Raw genomic sequence first — 21,814 nt, 5'->3', positions numbered from 1 at the left:
GCTCTGGAACCTTTGCAGTAAATATCGAGATCGAGGATATGACCCGTGTATTTATGGCGCCGGAACGAGCTTCTGCTGCCATCATTTAAATGGAATACAACCCAAATGGAGCAAATGAAGGACGCTCCAAAGCCATTATGAAAAATCATGCAGTGTTGTTTGGATTGAAATCGTGCCGCTTTTAGGATTCTTGATTTTCTTGGCCAGTGAAATGTCATCGTAGCCGTTATTCCAAAGAATCAGATCACAAAATGCATCAGACTATTAAACTGCACCAACCTCCTGCACATCTTTATAACCACCTAGAAATAATCACACTGATATGTTCCGTGACCGGTCGTCTATTTTTATCTATAAATATATATATTACATGGAGAAAGGAAGCCTGGCAAAATAGCGGCGCATGTTTAGTGATTCATTTGTAAGTCAAGCAAACAGATAAAGGTTAACACCATGTGATCTTTCGCTGGTACAATCCCACCTTCGATCTTCCCGGGGAGAAAATGATCTCCTGCACAACCTTTACGCCTCGAAACCCGATGATTAAAACTAAAACTTTGACTCTGAACGCGATCTTCCATTTTAGCACCAATCAACAGCAGGAAGCTTCCCCCGCCGGAATTCAGACGGGGTTAATTTTAACGTGGGTTTATTGCAACGGCTTGAAATGCAGCTCTCCAATCTCACGTTACAAACATGCAGTCAGTGTCATTAGAAGGTTTTTATGGTGATTTTTTTTAAAACACACCATTTGGTATAATCACCGTTTCATTAAGGCGGCGTTGATGCACTGCAGAACGGAGAGAGACGTGTTTACAGCTTAGTGTCACTGAGCCGCAGATGTCTTTGCAAATGGAGGAATATATATACACAGGTAATAATCCCTGACTATATCCTGGAACTGTGTTGTTATTGGTACAAATTAACCCGTAGTTAAATCACGATTCAATCAATATTGCCATTGTTTATACAATCCAGCTATCGAGGGGATTTGCCATGAATCTGTTTGCATAGACATTCATGGTCCCCAGAGGAATAAATCCAAGTGACTCCAGCCTGTTTCCTTTGTGGTTCTGTGGGGACCTGTCTTATATTGCTCCCGTATTAGCATTTCATCCACTGTGTCTTTGTCTTTTTATTCAGTGTCTCCGTTCTACTCTCCGTACCAACTGTGATTCATTCCTCTTTTATGAGTTATGGCCGTTTTGTGTTCCCTCCCAGTCTATAAATGTTTTCATCTTTATCCGTCTCTGTAAAGCACTTTGTTACTCCGTTCTAAAAAGCACTTTATTTAAATAAAGCTCATTATAATTACAGTTAGTCTTGCTCAGCCAGTCCATTATCACCAATTTGGTTTAGTTTGAGCAGGAGCGAATAATAATCAGGCACAACTCACTTTCTAACCAAGAAAAATGCATCAGTGTCAGAGGCAAAGGTTGTAGCTCGAAAACTCTCCATCTACTGTTATTAAGCCAACAGTTGATTGAACACGAAGGCCGGCCAGCGATTAATCAAACGGTGGGTTGCAGTTTCCCATCGTAAACTCAATATTTGCTGCTAGCTGTGCCGTTAGCTTTGTTGTGGCTGCAGATTGAAGGGGGGGGGGGGCTTTGAATTCCGTTAGCGTCGAGCAGACGTCAGGTGGAGGAAGCCAAAATCTGCTGGAACCAAATGGTGGAATTATCTAGAGTCAGACATCTGGTGAGTTAGACAAACAGTAACTGCTGCCAATATATTCCACTGATAGTGTTTCTACACTGAGTTTTGTTCACTGTGCGTTTGTGTGCTAACATGATGGAGACACTTCCCCCCGACTGCAGATTAAGAACAATAAGTAAAATCACGCTATGACATTTAAACGATTCAGTTTTTTGGGGAAATTGTTTTGTTGGTGCAGTGCAAGTCCAGGTTCACAGCCAAGTGGTGGCTGCGGCTTTTCTTTCTGAAACCGTGAAAGTCACCTGCAGTAATTGAGCTGCAGCGAGTAAAGAGCTGCAGCCGGACCGGAGCCTGAAGCTGCACCCCCGCTGCTGCACACAGAGCTGTTCAACCAGTTTGCTCAAAGTTCGGTGAAGCTAAAAACTGGAGAATCAGTCGACGTGACCGCGCCCATCATCAAAATCAACAGCATCACTTCTGTTTATTAAGATTTTACAATATATCAAACGCATCACGTGTCCAAATTGCATCTAAATTGACACTTTAATATATATTAGTGCTGGTTAATCTAATGTTTTATCAGCATGTGAGCTGAGGAAGAAACAGAGAAAATCTGTGATATTCAATACGATCATCATCATCATCCCCTTCATATTTATACCAAGTCATAAAGAACATTGTGTTGTGTTCTCATCTGACTCCCCCCAGTAAAACACAGAGCCCAAATTATCCAGCCAGCATGAAGAACCGACGCCTTATGTTCGATTCAGAAATATGTAACTGTGGAAACATGCCACGGAGAAGTGTTTGTACATGTGCACGACTTGCGATGAATAAACTATGTGATATCGACAGCCCCACTCTTCAAACAGCATCTCTCTGCCACTGAAGAGACGAGTCGTCGCTGTACGATCGCACCGAAACACCCTCTTAACAATCGAGCATGTTTTTATTTCCCACACTCAACATGAGCATAATAGTTCTGTCATTTATTTTCCAAGAACATTTCTATTCCGGCTGCTCTTCCATTCAAATAGATATAAAAAAAGAAAAGTTGTTTACAGGTGAAATACGTGACACCGTGGTGATTTCTACATGGTTGGACAATAATTGATTGTCCCTGTCAAGGCAGGGAATTAAAATAAATATTAGTAATAACCGAGCTGACTTTTCAAACAGAAAATAACACTCTGTGATAATGTTTTTTTTGGGAGGAATCGCCATGGAAACAGTCGTCTTAATGCCCAGGACATGACCACACAATCAGACCACTTAGCAGGCAGCAGAGGACGGTAATTCTTGGCACCCTCTCCTCCCTGTAATTCGGTTACCACTAGGATGTCATTTAGCCCAGGAAGACTGACAGGGCTTTAAAAGTAAGGAAGAAACTGCAATTACCCTGGGAGGGCTGCGGTAGAAAGGCAGGAGCCATCAGGGCCTCTTTCATGTTCCACGCTCACACGCAGGAAGCGAAGGACGGACTCCGTGCACGTCAGTGAGGCTGGAGAAGCGTCCTCGATCTCCTGTTTCCCTTTGTGTGTTCTCTGCGTGGCATTTTGAATGTGTTGCACTTAGATCTGATAAGAGTCTCGTAGCATCGTCAGTCGGCGGCGTGTCATGCACACCGGTACGCTGCCGGTATCTGGCGTTTGATAAAGAGATGATTCACATACAGAGATACGTCTCGTACCCGACGGCATTAATCTGACACGTTCTGTCCAGTTGATGGGAATTTATATATTTTTTCCTCTCCCCCCCTTGCAGCAGATTTGTCTTTGAGGGTTTCATTTCACAGACTCGACCTTTGTGACCTCTCGTTGTGTATCTGTGTTTCACTTCAATCTTTATTTAATTTGCAATATATCAGGGTTTAATCCGGGGTAGCAAACCACCCACTGCAAGATACAGCGCGGTATTAACTCTTAGCTCCCAGTCGATGTAAAGATCACACACACGTGTGGCTCCTTCTGGAATCTGTGACTCATAATCAATTCGATAACATATTATTCAGTTTTTAAAATACGATTTACTTTCAGTTGTTGCTGCAGCTCAGAATGTCCCTTTTTAATAAAGTTCTCATGCTTTGAATGATGTAGGATATTAGATTAACAAAGAAAACGTGATAAAAGAACACATGAAAAGATTAAGTATAATATATTAAAGTGTTCTTCACGTTTATTTAAAGGGATTATTAATGAAATGTCCATATTAAGAGAATTTAATTGGGTATACTTTTCATTTCATCTTACATGCATATCTATATTTATTTTTAATGCAAATATAACAACTGCTTCCTGATGGAGCCAGTTAGCACCCGTCAAATGATACAACTCACATATGTACCTTTGATTTTCTTTAGACCAAATCAAGAACATATGGCCGACGGTGCTTAGACATGTAATTACTCCACACGCCTGTAGAAAAACGATAATGATAATGATGGTAATTATTTTAATAATAATAATAATACATTATTTTAATCAAGCTTTCACAAATGCCTCAACAAGCTGTTGTGTAATTAGCCAACAGAAGAATAATTTAACTGCATTAACTCGTTCGAGAATTTAAACTAGAGGAAAAAAAACGAGAGCGGTAAAGAAACTAATTGCCCTCAGACGCCCCCGGACTGCGGCTTCTATTCTTTCCATTGTGAGCGATAACGAACTGTTCTGACAAGGACGTCCAAATACATCCCATTAGAAGTCTGACAGGGCCTCGACAGGGCATGAAGCAAGGTGTTAGTATTCTCCAACAGTGTGATCATGCCTGCAAGACACTTCTGGCTGAATTAATGAATTTATGTACGTCTCTAATATCCATAAACATAAGAAATTTGACTGTGATGCCATCAGGGGGAGATAAGTTACTGCACCAAGGACAAGAGGGTGTTCATTTCCAAATTCCCATCCCCTCTCTCCACCAAGTACTCTCAGATCTGCACCGTTAACAAATATGAGGGACTCTCGGTTTAGTATTCAGAACAGATCAGTTATTTTACATCAGCTTTGAATTCCGTTGAAGTCCATGCCAGGATATAAATTGATTTTTTTTTTTTTTGCCTGTGTACGCTTGGTTTGTCCGTGTGTTTAGTTGTGGCTCCGTTCTGCCAATCGCTGATTGCAATTTTGAGTACGTGGAAAAAAGCTGCAGGTTAAGAGGAGGGAATGAAAAGCAGAGGAACTATAAATTCTATTCCTGGGAACTAAGAGACAAAAGGCAGCTACACGCTCAGCTTGACTGAACGGGCAATTGATCGTGAAATCTGCAAAGATGGCTGAAATCAGTCAGTTGGGGCCTGGCAAGGGAGAGCGCCACTATCCGCCAGATGGAGAGCGGAGTGCAGGTTTGGGTTGACACTTGACTTGGCTGGCAGCATATGGTGAAATGGAAGGTTTGCACTATAACGCAGGTACAAGGACGCTAGTTCTGCATGAGGAAAACAGAAAGTTTGCACAGCGTCCGCCATCTGTCCCCATGCAAAGCAACGCATTGAAGTTTGCGACACGCATTTGCTAGAAACTTTGCACAAAAGGTATTTGAATCCTAACTCCAGTTGTATTTCATTTTCTAACAAGCAAACCAAAACCAGTGAGTAGATAGAGACGCACGGTTTTTGAGAAACAGTTGTTTTTCTTGAAAATAACTAAAGGTGATATTGTTGATTTTACTGCGTTTCCTCTGGTTATTCTCACACCCTGACCCGACCGAGAGAGGAAGGGATGAGATGACAGAGGCAGGTACAGATGAGGGAGAGGAGAAAAATAAGAAACGACGAGGTAATAGAGCAACACAGAGGCGTAGGAGGGAGGCGAGAGACACGGTGACAGGGAGCCTGACAGTGCATGGAAGCATATCGCTGCAGGCTCGGACAGACTGCTGGTCAAAGTGCACCAGACTGGGGTATTTTGCTGTTCAAAAATTCTGTCAGGTTTGGACCCCCCCCCCTCCCTCTGGACCACTCCAACTCTGCTTGTGTAACCTCATCTGTTAACAGATGTGTCTCTGAAATCCTGCAGCGCCGACGCCGGGAAAAAAAAACTCCTCAGGAGGTACAAGGGTAATTTTTAGAGTTTGGAACTGGAGGTGGAAGTGTGATGTTAAACAAGTGATGCGGCTCCACGAGTCGTTTTTTGAGAGTTTATATTTATTTCAATATCAACAGAAGAGTTTTATTTTTGTATCGTGCGCCGCCGTGACATTTATCCTTTTTTATTCATATACACCTTTGTTATACATTTTGTTGACTTGGGGACTTGCATCCGGAACGTTTCCAACAATATTAAAACCCAAAGAAATCCTCAGTTTTACCCATTTCTGCTGTAACTTCACAAATATACATATATTTTCTGCTTATTGCATTGTGTAGAATGTGTGTGTGTGTGTGTGTGTGTGTTGTGGTTATCTCACTAACGGCAATTTGAATATTGTTGCTCCATTACATGAGCAACCTGATGAAATATTTATCAGGGATTTGAGGATTCAGGCAGTTTTTAATTACCACTTGCTGAACAGGCATCTCACAAGGTTTACTACGGCGCCATCGGTCCCGTCACTCAGCGTTGTGCTCGTCTCGGCTTGCAGCTGCATGTGTTGCTTTGTTTTCAGTGTGAATATGAGCCAAACAACCGCGTGTACGTATCGGGGTTTTTTTTGTTCTCGCTGTTGAGAATGTTCTCAAACATGAAGATTTAAGTGCTCTGGAGAGATGCTAGGATGAGTAGTGAGCATAATAGGCTGCAGCCACGCAGTGTTCTTCAGAGACACACAAATGAGTGCGGCTAACAAAAGAGTGGGACGTCTGTAAACGCTGATACAAAGGAAACTGAGGGAAGTGATTGGCATGTACCTGGAGATGAGTAAACAACTTGACAGTGTCGGAGGCGGAAAAGAAAAACAGACGGACTCTGTAAAGTCAGACCGTGGTTTTATTTATTTCAGGAGAAATGTCTGTTTTTATACGACATATAAACAACTATTCATAAGACAAAATAAGACTGTGTGCGTTTATCGTTAAGGATATAGGTTGTTGAAGCCCTGGAAGCAATAAACTCTGGAAATGAAGTTATTCCAACAATGTGAAAACAAATACTGAAACTTGCCCTTAGAACTCGAACATCATCGTCTGAAAGGTAAAACTCCTTCTCCACATTTCTTTACAGAGTTGAACAAGGGGTCTGACGTCTTAACAGCTTAATAATAGCTTTCCTGTACACTGTACTGTTGAAATGAGTTTGTCTCCATGGTAGAGAAACTTAAGTCAGACGTGCAGCAGGCGTCACATGTGGGCAGATGTTGCAGCTGCAGCATCAGTGTGGATACAATAACAACTTCAAGGTGGAAATGCAACTTTGACACAAAAGAGAATGAGAATTTTAAGGATACGATGAAAAATGACAAGTTAGCAGCACCACACAGTGAGAATATGACAAAGCTGAGATACAATAAAGACCACGTGATGCTAACTTACTTATTCTGGTGAATGTGTGAAGCAGTAGAATTGAAAACCAACTGATGCAGATAAACCCTGAGAAAAAACCCGATATGCAGCGTCGTCTCAGCTTGTCAAAGAAAACCAAGGTGATCTAAAAGGTTATTTGCTGCAAATTCTTCTGAATTCAAGACGACTCCAGTTCTCAGTGTTCAGTTCCCTTCGCGGCGTTATTGAAATTCAGTCTGGAGATGTTCTTGCCTCAAAGGAACTGTGGGGTCAGGGTTTATCAGTGGAAAGGTTGTCTCTCCAGGGATTTGCTCGGCTGCGAGCGTATGCAAAACTGTCCCCTCGGGGAGCGTCTGTAGCGACCTGGATTCTCCTACGATTACTTAAGCCCGATGGCTAATTACCTTTTCAGATGAAAACATACGCCTCCTCATTAATTCTGCACTCCACAATCTATCATAATTACTGGCAAATAAGTTGTTGTTATCGCTCTAATTCAAATTAGTGTCTGTGATTCTGAATCAAAAAGGGAGCTCCATGCATGTCTGTGCACCTAAAAGAAGCAGAGGATGAAAATGCTAAACTTGTACTAATTACTTTGGGTTTCTTAACCAGCTCACATCCCAAAAAAATCATGAAATCCGATGTATAATAATTGAAAATGTGTAAATATGTGGACCAGGAATAAGGTTTTATGGAATTAGATTAATAACCTTGGCTAACAAAAACCTATTATTGTACCAAAAGTCACTGTACACTTACTTTATCATAAAACGTATCATATAACTTATAGCATCTACTATACTCTATCTACGCTGCTACACATCTTCGCACGAATGGCGTTTGTCCAGCGACCGAGGAGCGAGTGACAAGTAGCATTTGGTCAAGAAAATAATTAAAAGAAACTTCGATTTCTGGCGTTCAGAAGAGAGAACATGTTGATTCGTGGAGCGGAAAAAATGGGTTTTTTAAAAAAATAATTAGGAGGAGGAGGGAGGGAGAAAGTATGTGACCTTTTTCCAACTTTTTCCAACAGTCAGACAAGGGTGAAAAATGTGAGTCGAGCCAAGAGAGACGGGAGAAAATGATTAGCCATGAGGGCGCATGCTGCTTCGAGATGCTTCTGTGTTGTTTGTGTGCATCAGTGAATATCCAGCTTTGTTAAAAGACCATCTGTGTGCACACGCTGCCGAGGCTGGTGCACGGCGAGGCGGGATGGGGGGGGAGCAGATAGGGAGTGGGTATCAGTTCTGGCTGCTGCCCAGCTCCCTTTGACATGTCTTATTAGTCAGGTCTTTAAAAGCCCCGGCACTGCCTTCCCCGGCACACTCCTCCCCAATATCCCTGATTAAAGTGCGACGGACGCTCCCAGTGTGGAGCCAAGTTGGCCACACAGCGTTTATGTTGAGGTCATGCTCATTACTCAGACACACTGCCGGTGCCGCCGCTGCCGCCGCCGCCGCGGTGGGAAGCCGCACATAATGCGAGACATAGGCAGCCAAGAGATTTGGGAACTTTGAATTCATTGTGGGACAGCAGAAATGAAACTACAAATCGTTCTCCTTTGACACGGCCCGTCACTCTGCCGTCCTCAGACACAGCCGGGCGCCGGGTCGCAGGAGATTTACTGCACGAGGAGACGTTTGTTTGTTTAGCCATGAAACAACATCAGCAAGTGCCCGGACTTCATTAACATTTACAAACAGTATCATTTACGGTGTTCGGTTAAATCACATCTCGCAGATTTGAATGGGTTAAGTGCTGGATTTAATCTGAAAATAAAGCTGCTGTAATTATTGGTTGACGACAAATAATACATACAAAAATGACAATGATTTAATCATAATATATATAATGTTTAATCTCTATTGATGCTCTTATCATCATTATCTCACATTTCTGTCGAGTTGACCGAAGGTGGAGCAGCCTGAGAGGCAAAACACTGACTCTCTACTCCTCGTTAAGCTAATTACTGTGAGTGTTAAGACAAATAAGATGATTGCTCTTGTATTATTATTATTATTGTTATTTTTTTTATTAAAGTAGCTGAACAGTGCTATAGCAGCAATCATACGCCCCCTGGCTGAAACAATTAGCGTAACTACTCATTTACTTGATTGGTTAAGTGACCGAAGATTTGTCTGGAGTATTAATTATGAGTTAGTCACCATCAAGGGGAACAACACCAAAACGTTTTCTGCTCACAGCTTCACAAAAGTGAGAATAGGTTTTTTATATCATTATAAATTAACCAACGTTTGTCAGTCAAAGCAAACAGACTAATGACATTATAACAATTAAAGTAAAGTAAGCAAATAATCCAAAATATAATTAACAATGATAATTATCATTAACCGCAGCCCTGATTTGTACAGGACGGAAGTGAGATGACATGAAACTGTAAAATGAGTAAAAAAGTGCTTCATTAGCTGCTGTGATTGTGTGTTGCAGTGTGTGTGTGTGTGTGTGTGTGTGTGTGTGTGTGTGTTAGATCACGTGTTGAGCGGTGAGTAACATTTCACGGCCCATTTCCTGTGGTCGGCAGAAGCTCCTCTACTGTACGTACCGTGAAGTGGGAGGAGGTCGTGATGGGCGCTCACTGGTGTGTGAAGGGGGTTCTCGATCCTGCTCCCACTTTCCCCCACTTTTCTCCCTCACTTTCCCCTGATTTTAATACGGAGTGTACCTGTGTGTGTTTTGTGTTGTGTGTGTGTTGTGTTGTGTCAGAGACCTGTAATCAAGAGTCACTGCACATAGAAGGACCTGAAGTCATTATGGAATTAGCGGGAGACTAACGGCTTGTTTAGAGAATCAATTAGTTTAAAAATGTGGACGGTTGTTTTTTTTTACACGCGGCTCAACGAGGGGATATCAAGGTTGCACATTCTGCCTCTGAAGTTAACTGACCCTTTATGACTCGTCTCTTTACGCCCACTCAATGGATGCAGCTCTTAAAAAAAAAAAGACAGTGAAATGGCAGGTACACGCGTCTTTAGCTTCCCAAATTGTGAAATGGAACGTGAGGGTATATACGATTTCACCAGGAGATATGATCAAAGTGTTCCTGGATTTCATTTGATCACTGGAAGTGGAAGCATTATTCGGTGACGGCAGAGTCCCGGAGCAGCAGAGTGAATCCTCCACTCGGTGCTACAGGGCTGTTTGTAGTGTGGTGTCAGCCTGTGGAGGGGGGGGGATTAGTGGATCAATCTCTGTCGTGCACTTCGATCACAGCCGCTGCACTTTTGGAAATGAGAGGGTTAAACGTGTGTCACTGGGCCACAAGCTAACAAGGGGGGGGGGGCTCTATATGATGGGAGGGGTTCGCTGGTCCCATCAAATCAAATGAAGTTAAAGGAAATGAATGCATGGACACGCAGCTTCAGAGTGATTGATGGATCCGTCGAGGTTTGTTTGTTTGTAAGATTACAAATCGGGCAACAAATCTGTAACTGCCACCAATCTGGAGCTGAGATCACGTGTTTTTATTTATCTTTAATACTTTTACAACTACGTCCAAACGCATACGATGGATTTAATGCACTCTTCCAGGGTTTGGCCTTGACGGAGGGTTTCTGCCGTTCTAGTTCCACTTTGCTTTGTTCTTAAAGAAGATGTAATTTCCAGGGAATGATGATGATTTCTCCTTCATCAACATTCTCTCATGCTGCCTTTGATTATGTTACGACAGATGTTAACACAAAGACAGATGTGCCCTACTACTACTACACACACACATAAGTCTGTTATACTGACACAGACTCACACACACACAGACACACACACTTGCCCCATGCAGCTGGGAAGGCTTCCTCTCGGGATGTGCTGTCTGAGAGCAAACTGATGGTGTTTAGCTTCACACCCCCTCAGACATGTCCACGCACACTGCTCTGCTGAAAAGCCCGACTGGTGGGCTCCGTGTCACTGATGCCCGCCCAGCAACATCTGTGCCGACTATCCCCCTCCCCTCGCACGCCACGGCAGCAGACATGCAAGAGGCAGCGCTCACCCACACGGGCTCTTCACGCACAGACAGATGCATGTGAGCAGAACCACACGCACGTATGGACTTTCATGCAACGCACACACACACACACACGGTGACATTTTGCATATAGTACACAGTTATGTATTTATCACTTGAAAGTCAGCGAGAGACATCTGGCACCGTTGGACCATATGTACAAGTACATATTTACACACCTCACCTCTTTATATGCCATTAACACTGTGACATGTTGTAAGGTGACGTATGGAATGAACAACGTAGTTTATTTCTATGTTTCCTACTTTATTTGCATGTAGGTTAAGTTTCTGCGACGCAGCCCCGTTGATTTCACTCTTGTTTATGTCCTATTTGCCCCAAAAATGATGTAGAGCTCAGTGGAAAATATCTGAAAAGAGAAGCAGAGCCCCGTGGAAGCTGAGATTTATTCCCTGTGACAGTTACTACTTTGTACAACAGCACAGTTGTGTGGGATGTGGTTACACTGAGACAATTCCAACAGCACAGACGCTGAACCTTTACATCAAATATGCATTGCAGTCTCCTTTAAATATAGATGGACCAAAAATGAATTATGGTAATACGTCTCTACAAAGAGGACCAGAGGGACGAGGACCGGACAAAGAGAAGAGTAATTAAACAGTTATTTCCAGTAGCTCGTGGTTCACGGTGGCTTTCAGGAGTGAATCGGTATCCTGCAAATTGTTTTTATATTTAATAACGCAATAGACATTGTTGACATGTTGGAGCAGAACAACAACGGCTAATATTCACAAAAATATAAAAAAGAAATGTTGATAATTCTCATGTTAACAGAGGAAGACAAAAAACACTTCCCACTCAAAACTGGTAAACAAACAATTCCCTTCTTCATGGGTTTACACAGTCATAAAAAAAAAAAAAAACTAAAGCCTGGGCAACATTTTAGTGGGAGACTCTTAGTGCGCCTCCTCTCGACTTGGTTCTGCTGCTGTGTCCCATAATTCAGTGACGGGAGGGGATCAAAGTGTTTGGCCGGGGAAAGGGCTGCAGACTTTTTGAACTGTAATGCTCCTAAAGCCCACGGAGGCATTAGCATTGTCTGCCCGTGGCACCGGCGCTGCCTCCTTAGCTGCTCATGAAAGCATGAAGGCAAAAGAGAGAAAAACACGACTTCAGAGGGGCACTGGGATGGTGTGGAAAATTAATTTGGGGGGGATTTGTTTTTGAAGTTACTCATGAAACCGAACAAATTAGAGCTGTATTTTAGAAATATATGTTTTGTAGAATGGGGAAGAAACACATGCATGTTCTCTGACTCGGGTTTTTACAGCGGTGACCATCAAATATGCAGAAATAACCTCGGAACACAAGAGCAGCTCAAGTCCCCAGGAATGAAAGTTTAAGGAAAAAGGGTTTACAAGACAGACAGCGGTCCGAGTCTCCTTGGGCAGGTTGCGTCAAGGCTCCGGGGCCTGAGGTCACCCTGCGGAGCGTTCAGGCGTTCAGTGACAGACATCCAGGAGGAGGCAGGGTGCCAGTCATTGTGAGTTGAAGCACATGCTGATAGAGGTGGCAGAGATCCAAGGATGTAAAAGAAAATCCATCCAGCGTTGCAGCATGAGAGGTTGTGAGTGTGTGTGTGTGTGTGTTTTTTTTTCGTAATGCAAATGTATTCCAATTGATGGGAGCTGCTCGCTAGACAATAAAACGTTACGGGGCTGCACCTGCACCAACTAAAGCTCGACTGCTCAGCGGCACAATTGATTTGTGTGTTCTAACAGCGTTGTGGTATTTTGGTCCGTCGCTCCCCCTTCATGTCTCCAACGCTCCTTCTCAACTTTGACCCCTGACGGACTTTGTTCCCTTCTCGGTCGCCGCGTTTCTTGCTCGTCTCAGAAGGAGGATAATTGCCGCCGCTTCCCTCTTCTATCGTAATCTGAAATACATAATTCATAGCGGCTGTGCTCACCGTTTTGCCTTTCAAATGTCCTGCTGCCTCGCTGCTACCTGGCGCATGGCGACGTGACCCTGGGCTACATTTAGCCTCCTTACTGTACTCGGCGCTCCAGCTCACGATCGGCACAACTCACACCCTTGATCCGATGTAAAGAGCCGCAATCAGGTGCCAGGACCAGTTCTGTCTCCATCCTGGATATGAGGATGCTTCATGTAATGCAATGCACAGATAAAGACACAGTATCTCAAGTGTTTCCTTGCAAAAACACCACAATCAGTGGAAAATGAACCAATTTGTCAAGCACGTTACATCCGCTCACTTTGCCCCCGATAACGTCATCGGGCTCCCATTCAGCTGGATATGTAAATTATGTGCTCAGCGCTCAACAAGCCCCCGAAAGCGTCAGATTTAGCGAGTGAGACAGTCGGCGTCTTTGTGTCCTCGCGTCTGACTGGAGGCGGCGTCTTCAGACTAGACCCAGAAGCCGCCAGAAGGATCTCAGGTTGCAGTCGCTTATCGCTCCAAAGATATATATAGATGCTGGAATCAAGATGATAACCAAATGGTTTTGTACCTTTGATGAGATGCATTGCTGCGATTTCAAAGTGACGTCAACGTTAGATCTTAATAACGGCCTCCGTGTTTCGTTTGCTAAGCAGTAAACCAACAGGCGAGATAAGCGATTCCATTGGTGGATACTGAATCAAAGGGGAATCGATTTGTATCTATAGCGATTAGGACGGACTTCGCCCTTTGATGCTTTTATTTTGCTGAAATACAAAAATAATCTCTCTGCAGTGTTTGGTTTGGTTTGATAAGCCGGCAACCTTCCAGGTTTCATTCCCACCCAAACCACGTATCTCTAGGACATTTGGAAAGTAAACTGAAGTGTCTGTTTTGTATTATTTTGTTCTTCTGACCAGATGTTGGCCATTTACATATTTGGCTGTCTTCGCTGTCAACAGACTATTCAGTGTGAGGAATTAATAATTCCCATAATGCTGAGAGGCACAAAACGAGGCTGATACTGTTCCTAATGAGTTAGTTGTACCTTTCAACTACACGGATTAGGGCTGAATATCAATGATATACGTTTTATTCAGGGAGCATCTCGGGTTGTATGTGGTCGACAAACCACATCTGGCCAAGGGATCGGTTTGCATCTCTCAACGTCACATGTTCTTCTACACGTGCTGAATATTTTAAAAGTGCAAGTTGAATTCAAAGCTGCCGTCTCATCTCTCTTTATATACATATAGTGGATTTTCTCTCTCTCCCTTTTCTGTCTCATTCTGTTCCTTCACCCTCCTTATTCTTTCAAATATATTCAGACAGGCATCCATGCACAAACACGTGCACACACACACACACACACACACTCGCAATCTGCACGAGGCCAGATTTATGCCCTGACAATTTGATAGAATCCACTGAAACGGTAAGGAGTTAATGTTGGTTAATTAATTCGTTGGACCTGGGCAGGGAGCTGTGAGCAGAGCTGCGGAGGACGGGGGATGGCGGCGGCGGCGGTGGCGGAGGCGGTGGAGGTGTGGCGGCTATAGCGACGGCGGGGTTGGTGAAGGGTTTAGTATCTAAATGAGGGGAGTAATCCACTGAGTGCCTATAATGTAATGAGTCAGTCTCGCTTAATGGAGTCCATTTGGGGAGGAAAGAGGTACGGAAGGAAGGGAAGGTGGCGGCTCTGGAGGTGCGTGGGTGTCGTTGGATGTGTGGACTGGAGAAGTGATTTTATGAAAATGTGTCCCGTCGCTGGATGAGCGAGCTCTCAGCAGCTGTTTTATTTGTGCAATTGCTGGATTGTGATGCCGCAGTGCATCACGGGGGCGTGTTACTGTAACGCTCCAGGTTACGGAATAACACCATTTTTTATCTGAAACAGAACTGGTGTTAATGCTTTCAGAGTGGCTTTATCTTCGCCCCCTGGTTCAGGGTAATTCCTGAACTGCCAGGCTGCGTTTGCGCGACGCCATTTCCATTTGACTTTGAAATCTGTGAGCTCGCTCTCACACACACACACACACACACACACACACACACACACATTCGCTTATAAACAGACACTATTCCCCCGTCTCCTTCTGCATTTATCTGCATTTCATTGACACAGAGAGTCGTCCTTTTAAGAAATCCTGTCCTAAATTATTTTATAGTCCCTCGAATATTATTTCTCTTATCAGAAGTTCTTTGTATATTAAGTTAATGAATGTACATGACGCTCTTATTTTCAATTCCACTTTATTAACCTGTCTTCTAATGCTTTGCTTCTCTGGGACATCATTTAGTATTTAGCAGTAATTGGCATGGACTATTATTTATTTTCTACGTTGCAGTTCACCAATTCAAAAGGGCCATTTTTCTACCTGTGGTGTTTAACCAAGTGACTAAGTTTGGTTTCATGTGCCAATGTTGTTGTCTTTAGTCTAAAAACATTGTAGAAAAACATGCATCTTGTAAAAAAACTGACTTTTACAGAAGTGGATTCTCTTTTAAAACACGTCCGTTTGTTTGTGGGCTTGAAAGTTGGTGGAACTGGGTCAATTACGTACTGGTTCAGAGCTCTGGTCCCCATCACTGGTGAAGGCCGATAAGAAGGTTTAACCAGTGTGCATGAAAGACAGATGCAGTTGCGACACTAGCTCTTCTCCCAACGCCTCCTCTGGAGTCAGGGGTTGTATTATTCATGTCTTCCGTGCCGGTGTCATATCTGTAGCTCCTGCTGTTGTTGTGTGCTTCTTGTCGCCTCTGCGTTCAGATGTGATGAGCCGTCGCTCTGCCAGGGCGCGGCGTGTAATCCAGGTCAGCTGCCATCTCACCCCGCTGCTTTCACGGCCCGTTAGAAATCTCTTAATTGTGCGTCTTTAAGCCGGGACTAGACGGAGCGTCTCAGGAGTCTCATCTGTGCGTCTGGCGCCGCGTCGAGGTCAGGGGAGGGGAAACACGAGATCAGACACACGGCCAGATGTGACGTGTGCTGCTGGCGGTGACACGGCGCCGAACACGGCACAGGCCCATTTGCTCCAAACTCTTGTACTTTCGAGTTGAACACAAAAGCAAGTGTGGTTTTGTGTCATTCAGGTGCTACGTAAACGTGCGACAGTCGCACTGAGCGTCGCTGCACAAGTCACGGGCAGGAAGGGAAACTCGGGGAGACGTCTCACATCTGAAAAAAAGAGGATTTGTCGCAGATGCTCCAGAGCACTCGTTTTTTTGGGGGGGGAGGGATTCTGCAGCAAACAGGTTTTGGGTAGCTGCAGGCTCAGGTGGTCGCCATGTGAGGACGACTGCAGAGGGCCAGGAGCGAGCTGCCAAGATGACTGTGCTGCCGGGTTGGAGTCGCACATGCACAGTGAAATGTGGTGTTACAAATTAACCAAACACAACATCATTTGAAAGGATGTAATGTCGAAAGGTAAACAGCTGTGTCTGTGGTCGCCGCAGAACATCCGGGGGGGGGTTTGTTCTAGTTGGACAACAGTCTGCATTTAATCCGTGTTTATTTTAGATAAAATAAAAAGCTTGGTTCACCTGCATCACAAAACAAAAAAAATACACAACAGCAGCTGGATATGTGCACACAACACAAATGAAATTCCTCTCACCTCCAGTCATTCGGGGTGAAAGGTGGTGAACCTCAGCTGGGGCCGTCAAACACAAACACAAAATTAGCTTCAACACACAATAGTTCAGTTAAAATGAAATGAATATCAAATAAAAACAGGAAACATAATGTGACTAGTAACAGATCATTGTGCATAATCATTTATGACATCATTGGACATAATTCTCTCATTTCATTTTCATCAGTTTTTCTTGTTTTTGGTAAATTTGAATTCCACAGTTTGCTGAGAACCTTTGTGTCTCATTCTCTTTCTTCATGTCCTCTTCTCGTCCCTCTCCGCTCTCTCTCTCTAAACAGGTCCCCCACCAGATGGGTGCACTGACCTTCTACCGCTACGAGCAGCCCATTGTCGACTACTGCCAGGCCCATCAACCCCTGCGGCTCAACATGGGCTACGAGGGACCCCCACAGGGCCTGGACGACCTGGGGCCGCGTGATAGGGGCACCATACAGACAGTGGCGCTGCCCGCCGTGCCCTCCGCTGCCAGCATAGGCGCCCCTATGCCAGGGCCTCGCTCCCCTCCGCCTTCCCTCAGACCACCGACCGACGGTCCCAGCGGCGGGCCCTTTCCCTCCGCCGAGCGCACCGGCACACTCAAATTCGGACGCTAGCGAGCCAAGCCTGGTTGTTAGAAATGGGGGCAAGGGGCCTTTGATTAACCCTGACTTTGAAATGAAGGGGCAGGTGAGCTGGTTTATTCAGTGGGGGCCTTGTTTTCAGAACATGACTACAGGAAAAAATGTAAAAAAAAAATATATATATATATCACATTCTGCCTGGAGGGGATTTGCCATCAGAAACACACCGACTCACCAGTATACAGTCGAGGTTGAGACGCCATCGCTGATCATTTTCTTTTTGGTTTTGTTGTTTTTCCGAAGCACCTTATTGGAAACGTATCACTACTGACTGAACGGGAGGTGATCTGGAATGTGACAAAAATGATATCTGGTCTTTGCCATGTCGGCATCACGGGGCTCCTGCTCACAGCCTAACGGACAGTCCACCTGCGCCGAGGCAGGAGGGAAAGGGAAAGTGCAATAAACACGAGTTTTCAGTCATAAAACGTAACATAAAAAGACACTGAACGTGGCGTGAAGAGCAGGCGGCTTCTTACTGTGATTATTTTTACTTTTTATAGTCGGTAGTCGTTCACAAAAAAAAAAAATCTATCTCTTTATTTCGTAGAGATGAGTCACTCCCTTCAGACGAGTGACTGCAAGAGTTTCTGTTTCTTTTTTCCTTCGGATGTTGGATTTCATGCTGAGCTCCATTAATGTGCATGTCGAACCAAAGAGTTTACTTTTTCTGTTTTTTTTTTTCATTTTAATGCACATGTGCTACTTCAGCCGAGGGCCGTTCTTAAAACGTCACCTGGCCTCTGCCAACCTCAACGTCACAATTACAACCAAAATCTGCCGGTGGTCTCAGGCGGACCGAGCTCGTCTGCACAGATAAACAACAAAAAAAGTTTTTTTTTCTCATGATTACGTATCGTAGCTGATCTCAACAACCACAGACACATCACAGCATGATCCATAACTTTCTCTTACACATGACACGGGGCCCTTTCCACTTCAGAATGGCAGGTTTTTGTTGTATATGATCATATCCCAGCTGAATTATTCACTATGCTTTAAAGAGGTAATCATGGGGGAGGGATGGGAGGGGATGGGAGGGGGGGTTGTTTTGTTGTGATAAAAATAAGTACATTTGAATGCAAAACGAATTGTACATATTCTTAAAAAAAGGTCCACTCTACTGAAGGCCGAACCACTCTCACTGCCCCGAACAGAACATTTGTCGAGTCGCCGTTTGACTCCCGCCCGCTCCGGACAGTTTGGAGAGCGCCGTCCTCGCTGGGTTTTTGGCGAAGCTCCGGGCCACGTTGCTCCCGTCTCGGCCACAGAGAACATCGGTGCCTAGTGGGAGCGCGTGGAGCCGGCACGTTGACTTCTCCTCGACCTGCGTGTGAACCCGTCGGACTGGACTGGGAATATCGCCTGACATCTCCCCTTTTCTTTTGTTCCCCTGCAGCAAAGGGGGGGGGGGCCTGCGGTGCTGGACTTTATTGCACCCGCTAACCCCTCGGCCACCACGTCGAGCACTGCTACTTATTGACTTAGGGGAGCCGGTACGGATACGACCGCGACGGCCTGTCAAACATCATCCACCGGCTTAATCCGAGCAGAGCGCCGGGGCCATCCCTCTACATGTCAGTGGACGTGCTCGCGGGAGTTGGAGGAAACTCGGTCCTCCCACAGAGCAGCGGATTCATCCACAGATGAAACTGATAAGGGGGCAAAATAAACCCCCAGTAAATGTGGGTGTGTCCTCAAGATAAGAAGAAAAAAATAGACTTTTTTTGTTTTGTTTTGTTTCTGTTTGTTATTCTGGCTTTGAACAGAAGAGACAAATTTTTTTTTCGAGGTGTTCACAGATGATGTCAAGAAATTCTATAAGACTAATCAAAGGACAAAAATCAAATAGAACTTATTTATCGTGTAAATAGTGAATCTTTAATGGAGGAGGAGGCGGAGGAGGAGGAGGAGGAGGAGAAAAAAAAAGAAAAATGAACTTCACTTCTTCTGAAACACAAACTGCTTGTGACCAGAAGAGGAGCCTTATTCACTCTGCGGCGGGAATCTGTCCCGAGGAGGTTTCCTGCCGCGACGCTCCTGTTGTTTCGATGATAAATATTTTTCTATCTGCTCCCGTCACTATTCCACACACCACGCCATTCAACAGAAGTTACCGAGGTTGTTTCTCAAATCCAAAACCGTTTTTAGTGAATCACATGAAGAAAAAGAGGGGGTTTGGAGGCCTGTTGTCGTTTAAACACCGAGATCCCGTGTTTTCCGTTCCGACGTGTGAGAGCTGATCGTGCAGGAGGCGGCCGTGTGACGTGTCGTTTATTACATCCCACTCCTCTCGTTGATGAATTCCAACTCTGCCATTTTAAGGTCTACTCAAGGGGACGTAGTGTGATATTCTTTACAACGAGAGTTTAAACTTGTGACAGGATGTTTCTTTTTTGATGTGCCATAATTTCTTCCTGTGTTAAATGTTTTTTTGTTTGTTTTTTTACCAAAAAACCAGCCCCCGAAAAAGACAAGCGACCCCAAAAGTCTGAGACTAAGAAGGGCTCAGTTCCCCCTTCGTGTACAGGACATTGCATAAAAAGCTGATTCGCTCAGTACGGTTGCTTCATAGTGCTGGTGGAGTTTACTTTTGTAATAGCAGCTGTGCCAATGTCTTTATAATGGGAGCTCTCTCAATTCTATCCATGTATTGTCTTGCCTTGCTCTATATCACCCCTGCTAACTCCTTGGCCTGAATTTCATGTCTGCCTCTTGGTGACTCGGGTGAACCTGTTTAACGATGTTCTATTTCTGTCCGCATGCTGATATTTTGGGAAACTTGCGCCCGGTTAGGGAAGAGCACTGACCCGGAGACGTGAACAGCCACAGAGGTGTTTCCTGTCGCCTGTGCCACGAACGCCAGACGCAACGTGTCACGCGACAACTCCGTCGCTCTTACGGCAACTCGTCTGCCGACCCATTCCTGCCCCGGTCTCGCCTACAGTAGGATTCCCTGGCGCCGTGTAAGGCTGAGAAAGAGGTTCGTGTGGGCCGCTCGCTCCGGGGACAGACTTTCCCCATTTAATAGTCTCCTGCCAAAAACCCCCACATGTAGTGATTACCTCAGCGACGCCGATTCAACATCGCCCTCAACACAACGATCAAAGCTTCACGTTGGCCTTCACGCGTAATTAGAAAAAAAGCTCACAAATCTCTGTGTATTAACAATTAAATCTCCTACTAATAAGCATTCGATTCATCGCGGCTCCCTCCCTGATAAAGGTTTGGATATACGTTCAGTGGAATGTTCGAATCCTGCCGCCAGTAATTATTTCGTCTTTTGTCCATTTCCTTTGCCATCAGAGAGCTGGGGAGCACCGGCGCTGCATGCTAATGATGCATGTTTGAGCTGAACTCCAGGACCGTGCGCGCTACAGCCCCACAACGCCAACAGGCTTTATTTTCTCTTCTGCTTTTGTTTGTTTATGGTTGCGTACACCCCGACCCCCCCCCTCCTCCTCCGATCTCAGAGTTTGGGCTCAAGTCTTCACTGGGAGCTTGTTCTCTTCCTTCCCCTCTTTTTCCGCTTTTGCTCCGGGTGGGGTGAATAAAGGTCTGAAGAATCGCAGCGAAAACTTTCATATTTCAGTGTTTATGCTCAGAGGAAAAGCTAAATGCAAATCTCGGAGGGGAGAGGAGAATCGGAAGAGGCAAGAGGGGCGGAGAGAGAGAGACAGAGAATATATATTGAGGGACAAATGGGTAAGTTCAAGGACATTTTATTTTGTTACAGACAAAAAACGCCCCAGGCGGCTTTTATTCCACTTTAAGAAATGACACAAACAGCTTCAGCCAGGGGTTAAATTGGGGCTGGAAACGATCCGAGCGTCTGGCACCCTCGATAACGTGGTAAACAAATCTGATTGGCGGTTTCATACATGATAATGTCAGGCGAGTTCATGTTTCATGTGCCGCAGCCTGGCGTTCTCTCCCCGACTGATGCCATTGAGATACTCCACCCTGCGGCCCCGCCCACACACACACACACACGTGTTTACCTTTTCTCAATCTTTTCCTGCAGGAGACGTTTTTTTATTTTCCAGGACCTTCAAAATCGGCTCATCGACTAAATTTAGTAGAAAGAATACGAGTCGTTTTTTAAGTTATTCCATGTATTAGTATTTGTGCAGAAAATGCCTCTCCCAGCAGATCCTCACAGAAGACAATGGTCTCTTCACGTCATTGTTGCAGAGGTAGCAACCGCCTGCGTCTCCAGGAGCACATGAGAAGCTTTACGTTATAAATTCATGAGGTCGTTAGAAAGGTCAGTTCAGCGTGTGATTGGGAAAAAAAGGAGCAGGATGGCTTCATGACCGGTTGTGGAGAAATGCTCTTCTGGTGCGAACGGCCAAGACGACTGTTGGCGCAGGAAGTGACACGTCATGGCCGATTCCCGTCCGACCCTGGTGACACATGTGCAGAAGGAGAGTTAGTTTTCTCCTGCCAAGCTCACACACGCACACACACACACACACACACACACACACACAC

At 44.8% G+C, this 21,814-nt stretch overlaps 1 protein-coding gene across 1 annotated transcript in view; it reads left to right on the top strand.

Moving 5' to 3' along the window:
- LOC118125829 (leucine-rich repeat transmembrane neuronal protein 4) overlaps window positions 1–18,320 on the top strand; it is an 84,519-nt gene extending 66,199 nt beyond the window's left edge. The window contains exon 3 of the mRNA XM_035184852.2: window positions 16,979–18,320. Coding sequence (XP_035040743.1) covers window positions 16,979–17,293 — 315 coding nt within the window. The 3' untranslated portion in view covers window positions 17,294–18,320. The remainder of the gene's footprint in view (window positions 1–16,978) is intronic.
- The last annotated feature ends 3,494 nt before the right edge of the window (window positions 18,321–21,814 follow it).

Source organism: Hippoglossus stenolepis, chromosome 18, assembly GCF_022539355.2.
Source record: "Hippoglossus stenolepis isolate QCI-W04-F060 chromosome 18, HSTE1.2, whole genome shotgun sequence".
NCBI lineage: Eukaryota > Metazoa > Chordata > Actinopteri > Pleuronectiformes > Pleuronectidae > Hippoglossus > Hippoglossus stenolepis.
Note: the sequence above shows the minus strand (reverse complement) of the source record. Positions and strands in the feature narration are given on the sequence as shown.